The sequence below is a fragment of the Cynoglossus semilaevis genome, chromosome 19 (assembly GCF_000523025.1).
Source record: "Cynoglossus semilaevis isolate Cse_v1.0 chromosome 19, Cse_v1.0, whole genome shotgun sequence".
NCBI lineage: Eukaryota > Metazoa > Chordata > Actinopteri > Pleuronectiformes > Cynoglossidae > Cynoglossus > Cynoglossus semilaevis.
In genome coordinates this window covers 14,100,942-14,106,994 of record NC_024325.1, presented here as the reverse complement: position 1 = coordinate 14,106,994, position 6,053 = coordinate 14,100,942, and the positions used below count along the sequence as shown (strand labels likewise).

At 38.6% G+C, this 6,053-nt stretch overlaps 1 protein-coding gene and 1 long non-coding RNA gene across 2 annotated transcripts; one reads left to right on the top strand and one right to left on the bottom strand.

Moving 5' to 3' along the window:
- Window positions 1–979: 979 nt before the first annotated feature.
- On the bottom strand, window positions 980–3,614 carry LOC112488634 (uncharacterized). Its single transcript, XR_003052937.1, has 3 exons — window positions 2,708–3,614; window positions 1,186–1,315; window positions 980–1,092 (listed from the first exon to the last, which is right to left on the bottom strand). It is a non-coding gene; the product is annotated as an uncharacterized LOC112488634 (long non-coding RNA).
- Window positions 1,207–5,559, top strand: ca4c (carbonic anhydrase IV c). The gene is made up of 8 exons (XM_017041558.2): window positions 1,207–1,325; window positions 3,643–3,690; window positions 3,980–4,144; window positions 4,259–4,404; window positions 4,506–4,598; window positions 4,678–4,744; window positions 4,830–4,993; window positions 5,197–5,559. The coding sequence occupies exons 1-8, from the start codon at window positions 1,271–1,273 to the stop codon at window positions 5,371–5,373; spliced, it is 915 nt and encodes a 304-aa protein (XP_016897047.1). The 5' UTR covers window positions 1,207–1,270; the 3' UTR covers window positions 5,374–5,559.
- Window positions 5,560–6,053: the final 494 nt, after the last annotated feature.

The window sequence follows — 6,053 nt, the reverse complement described above, 5'->3', positions numbered from 1 at the left end:
CTGCTGCCTGGACCAGGACCATCAGGTCCTTTTTCTTTGACCGTTTGGACCAGAGAAGTGATGAAGGACGAGATGGGGCCTGAGGTTTATGCCTCATTTTAACCTTTGACCTCTGTGAAAGGCCTTAGCTGTTGCCTTAAACCTTTAACATTTCAGTGTAACAGAGCACATAATTTCACATTAATTTCCCACATCAGAATCACTGCATTTAATTTTTTTTAAATCATTTTTTATAGATCAGGGTTGTTATCCTTCATTTTTGAAGGAGAATGACATGATGAATGATGATAAATAGATCACGATGTGAAATGTTCAGATTATTTTAATGAAGTCAACGCCTGAAGCTGCTTTTAAACAAACAGTAAATGTTTACTAATAAGTAGTAAAAAAATTACTAACATGTTAGGTTTTATTTGTTTCATTTTAACTTTTTTTTTTTTAATTCCATTCCATTTCAGTCACAGACAAGTTGTTAGGCCAGAATCTCAAGTTCTGAGTCAGTGTCCAATCAGGACCAGAAAAAAAAAAGAGAACTTCATGTTTTAACCTGTTTGATCTAAAACTGAAAAAAATGAAGGAGATTTTATTTTATCAAAGACCAAAATGTATTTTAATAGTTTTAATAAATAATTATTATAATACATTGAACTCTTAATGAAACACTAATTATTGTAATAAAATAAATATTCATTTTGAAACATGTGGTGATTGTGTTTAATCTCTTATCATGGGCTGACATTGTATTTTTGATCATACATATGTAATTTGTGAAAAAAATGTAAAGAATTTTTACTTTTTGCATTATCATCACTGTAAATGAACACAACAAAAAAGGTGTTGTCGTTAATTAACACATCCATGAAACAGGACCTGAGCCGGGATTTAAACTAGCATCCATATCTTAGTAACTATATAAATAAATATATAGCTATAATGACCTGATTGCGTCTTTTGTTGTCTGTTTACTTTTCTTTTCTCACCTGTGTCATGGGCGTGGACTCGCTGTCACCAACGTGATATCTATATCCACGATATCCAGCTTTGAACAGAAGGTAATTTGGGTACATGTCCACCAGAGGGCACCCTTTGCTCCTGTCAAACGTGGAGATTTCTTAAGGTTTTTTTGTACCTTATTCTTGGACACAAACTTACACACATTACACACCGTTTTGATTTCCCTCCCACCTGCACAGAGTCCGTATATGTAAACACCAGGCAGCTGAGACTCAGTCCACCGGGATCGTCTCTCACGTCTGTGCTGGTCCTGATCATGGCTCAAGTTCTCCAACATCTGAGTCTGCTTTATCTCCTCTCTCTGTCCACAGGTAGGACAAACACACACACATATATATATGTATAAATGTATATATATATATATATATATATATCATATATATATAAGCTTAGATTTGTTTTGTTAGTATCAAATATTGCTGAATGATCAAAATGCTGCATTATTAATCAAAAATTCATAGGGTGTAGTGAGATTTAAAAAAAAAATTCAAAAGTGAGCACAGAAATACTTGAAGTTTTGGCAAAAAAAAAGGATTAGCAGAGCAAAAAAAATATTTTGAAGCCATTTTTTTCTTGCTTTTAAAGGTAATGTAAAATAGTTAAAGCATTTATCCTAAAATATCCATTAATTACAAATGCAAATTAAGGAGCTAAAACTAGCACAAACAGGAAAACACCTGCTCATTACTGGTCATCAGCATCTATTTACAGTCATTTATTGAATTGTTTTTTATGAGGGTTGTTTGTTGGAGACAGAGTTGTAGTTTATTATAATAAATTATAAACAATTGAAATAAAAAAAAATAAAATCAAGGCTCGAGTGAACTGAGTGGAGCTGATGGATTCACACAGACACTTCATGGTGTCACGGGTCTTGTGAGACTGGAGGAGCAAATCCATCCTCCACCTGCTCATTGTTCTCCACTGGTGAGAACCACTGTCCCCTTTTCAAAGAAGGGCATTGTGGGAAACTGTGAGGTTAATCTGTGCTTGTATATTAGCTAAATGGTTCCTGTTCCCACCGTGTCAGTCAGACAATGCAGTACAGTCACAGCGCTGTGATAAATGGCTCCATCAGCACCTGCCGGATGGTGGGGGTGCTGGGTGCAGCAGCAGTGGTGTAAAAAAAAAAAAAAAGTAAAAAGTCTGCCTCAAAAACCTGATTTGGTTTAATTTTACCATGTATTTGACAAACAACAAACAATAGGTTTAATTTTACCATGTATTTGACAAAGAACAAACAATAAATAAATATATAAAGTAACTAGGGATATAAAAAACATTCTCAAGTATAACTGGGGATAAAATAATGTATGTCATGTAATTTAAAATCCCACAGACTGTATTTTCTTCCCCTTTCGTTTGATCAGACTTGAGACTTAATATCAACCAATGTAACCAGTAGGTGGCAATAATGCAACATACAAGAGTTAAATCTGCCAGTAAAGCGCAAAAAGGTAAGACTAGCACGGCGCTAAATCACTGCTAAAACGCTAAGTACTAGCATCTCGTTCACAAATTACATGCTGCGTATCTTTTAGCCCTTATTTCTTGGTAAAAAATGTTTAACTCAAGTTAAACACAGTTTAAGTAAGTAACTACTGGGCTTAAAAAACGGGCTATTTTATGACGCATTTAAAAATCAATAAATCCGCGAATAAATAAATACAATAAATAAAATGTTTGTACTCACCAAATCAACTGTCCTCCAAAACACTTATTTCAACATCTTATTGCTGCCTTAGTCAAGCAATTTAAGTTCGCAAATCCACGTTTTGCCCTCCTTCAACCATTGTGGCACAAAAAAGCGAGTAGATATTAGATTTTTCTCTCTGTTAATCGGGATGTTGAATTTACTTCTTGTTGTTTTATGGCGGTAAGCGAGTATCCAATCACAGGGCGCATACATGTCACGTTCAACGTGAGGCCAGCTAGAAGGCCTTCTGTCAACAACTCGTGATCTGATTGTCTATCGCAATTGTCTATCAACTGTATGAGCCCGTTCGCTTCGGTTCGCTTCCATAGCATAGACGCCCGTTGATTCTGAAGGCCTCGGGCAGATTTCATACAGCCTTACAACAGCTAGCTGAATTCTGATTGGATAAAAACTCTAACCTAAAACAACAACACTGGAAGGAGTCTAATATGACAAGAAGAGAATATGAAGTATGCTTTTATGTATTTAGGAAAAGTAAATTAAAAATGTAATCAACTTTTATCAACTTTATGTTAGGCCAGCCTTGCTGGCCCTGACCCCTGGCTACATAAATAAAATGTACTCTGATTAGACCCAGTCTTCTTTAGTGACCTGTTGACTGCTGAGAATCTTGTATTTATATTTGGTTATAATTTGATGTTATACAGAGCCCAAAGGAGCGACTAGGACAGGATTGGTAATGTGAGAATTAATAATTAGCACAGATCATGTGTGGGACACAGAGACAGAGGGAGTTGAACCTGAGGTGACTTCTCAAAGTTCAGCTGTTCCACACAAACACGTTCATTAGAAGACCGGCCTAGAGTGCTGACTCAGGAAAACTAAAATTAATTTAATTTAAGAAACGGTTTGTTTTGACATGAACAACACACTGTGTTGTGTGTTGTGTGTGTGTATCTGTGTGTTTGCAGCCCAGTGGTGTTACCAGAGCCAGTACTCCTGTGATGACACATGCAGAGGTACGATGACATCACAGACTCAAATATCACTGGACATGCAGTGATTAATTATATTAATTAAATTATTATTAATATGAATATTTGGATTACTCTCCATTATTACTTCCATCCATGTTTCATGAAATCCCTTTTTCAGATCTTTAAATTTAATCGGTAAAGTTAATTTGTTTCACGAAAAAAGAAGGAGGAAAAAAAACATCTGTAAAGTTAATTTGTTTCACGAAAAAAGGAGGAAAAAAAACATCATCTGATGCTGCTGCTTTTTTTTTTTTTTTTTTTTTTTTTTTAGATCCCCTGCACTGGGCAGCCCAGTTTCCCAGTTGTGGGGGGCTCCGTCAGTCTCCCATCAACATAGTGACCAGTAAAGTGCACATGAACACCGCCCTGCCGCCCTTCGACTTCATCGGTCACACAGATGTCAACAACATCACAGTGGAAAACAGAGGACACTCTGGTAAAAAAAAAAAACAACAAAAAAACAACAACAGTTCAGCTTCTGTAGTCGTGTAAGAGTTTACCTTCAGGAAACTAATCGAGTCGTCCGGACCTCGATCTGTTTTCTCTGTAGCTCACTTTCATCTGCCACAGTCGGTCCGACTGACTGGAGGAGCGTTGCCGGGCCACTACAGGGCGGCCCAGTTCCACTTCCACTGGGGAGGGAGTGGGCGACCAGGCTCGGAGCACACCATCGATGGAGACAGATTTCCCATGGAGGTAAGTTTACACTTACACACATTACTATGCTCTAAAGCAGGGTTACCCGACCCCTGTGCAGCATTTTGAATTAAACAGGACTTAAACTGACTTACACACAGCTCCACATCGTGCACATCAAAGAGCCGTACGGCTCTCTGGCTGAGGCCGAACATGACTTGGCAGGAATCGCTCTGCTGGCCTTCCTGTTTGAGGTACGCTGCGAAGTGACATGAACATATTTTGCATGATTTTTTTAAGGCTGCTTTCCTAATCCTGAAGGTGTCTTCACAGGAAACCACAGATGACCATCCTCATCTGGACACAGTCATTAGTGCTTTGGGTCGCGTGTCAACCAACGGTACGAGCACACAGTGGTCACCTGCACACGGCCCCTAAGGTCGTAATTCAGACTTTTGAGTTTTCACTCTCGTTTCTGTGTGAAGGCAGCAGCACGGTGATCCAAAACTTTCGCCTCAGTGACATCATCCCTCCTTCCAAGGAACTGCACAACTACTACCGCTACGTGGGCTCCATGACGACTCCGGGTTGTGAGCAGGCCGTTGCCTGGACGGTGTTTCACAGGACGCTGTCCATAAGCAGTCGACAGGTGAGCAGTGTCTCTTACTTTATCTTCGAAAAATATTTGATTTGTTCATTAATTAGTGGTAACTTCTGAGACCAGTTAATTGAAAAGCAACTTTGCAACTTGATGTGAAGTTAACATTTTTTATTAACAATCTATGATTGTACTCATTATACTAATTGCACTGTTGGGAGACTCACTGCTGACCTCGTGTGTCACCTGTCCAGCTGGACGCAGTGGTCAAACAGTGCAAGTTCTGGACTGGACAGCCCATGACGGACATCTTCAGACCGACGCAGCCTCTGGACGGCAGAGTTGTGTACCGCTCCAACACGGCTGCAGCTCTGAGCTCCGCCCGTCACGTGTGGCTGAGTGTTTTCCCACTGGTGCTCATGTATGTATGATTACAACTTTTTTATTTTGTGCTAATGAAGAAACTGTCAACTTTTGTTTTCATGACAGAAATGACTGCATCCTAAAACCTACTCATGCTAAGGTTAATTTAATTAATATGATTGTTGTGTTGTTAACAAAGTAAAATAAGTTTTTGATCATATTGTTGTTTAAACCTCCTGACATAGACTTTTAACAAAACTTCCTTCTAGTACCTCCATTAGGTTCAAATGTGTTGTAGAAGTTGATTTTTTTTTAAATAGAAAACATAACTAAAAGCTGTTAAAACTGCTGTGTTGGTTCTACTTGTCTTGTCTGTAAAAAGAGTTAAATATCATAAATACCTGAAACCGTCTCTGTCTCTCACTGTCTGCCCTGCAGCAACAGAACACAATAAGGTCTAAAACACCAGGTGGCAGTACAGTAGACGTAGTTAGGTAGTGAAAGCCTAGTTTATCCTAAATGCTAAGTACACGTTTGGAGCCTTTTGTCTGTCTTCTGCATTTGTTATGTGCAGTACCACTGGAAATCGTGGGGGCACACATTGTCACAAGAAGACAAGAATTCTCCGTCCTCATGCTGCTCAGTATTTAATGTCCACACAGGCCACCATTGTGGTTAACTCTGAACTATACGCTGCCCCCTAGTGGATGCATTGTTTAACAATTAATGATCTGTTACCTTATAAGGA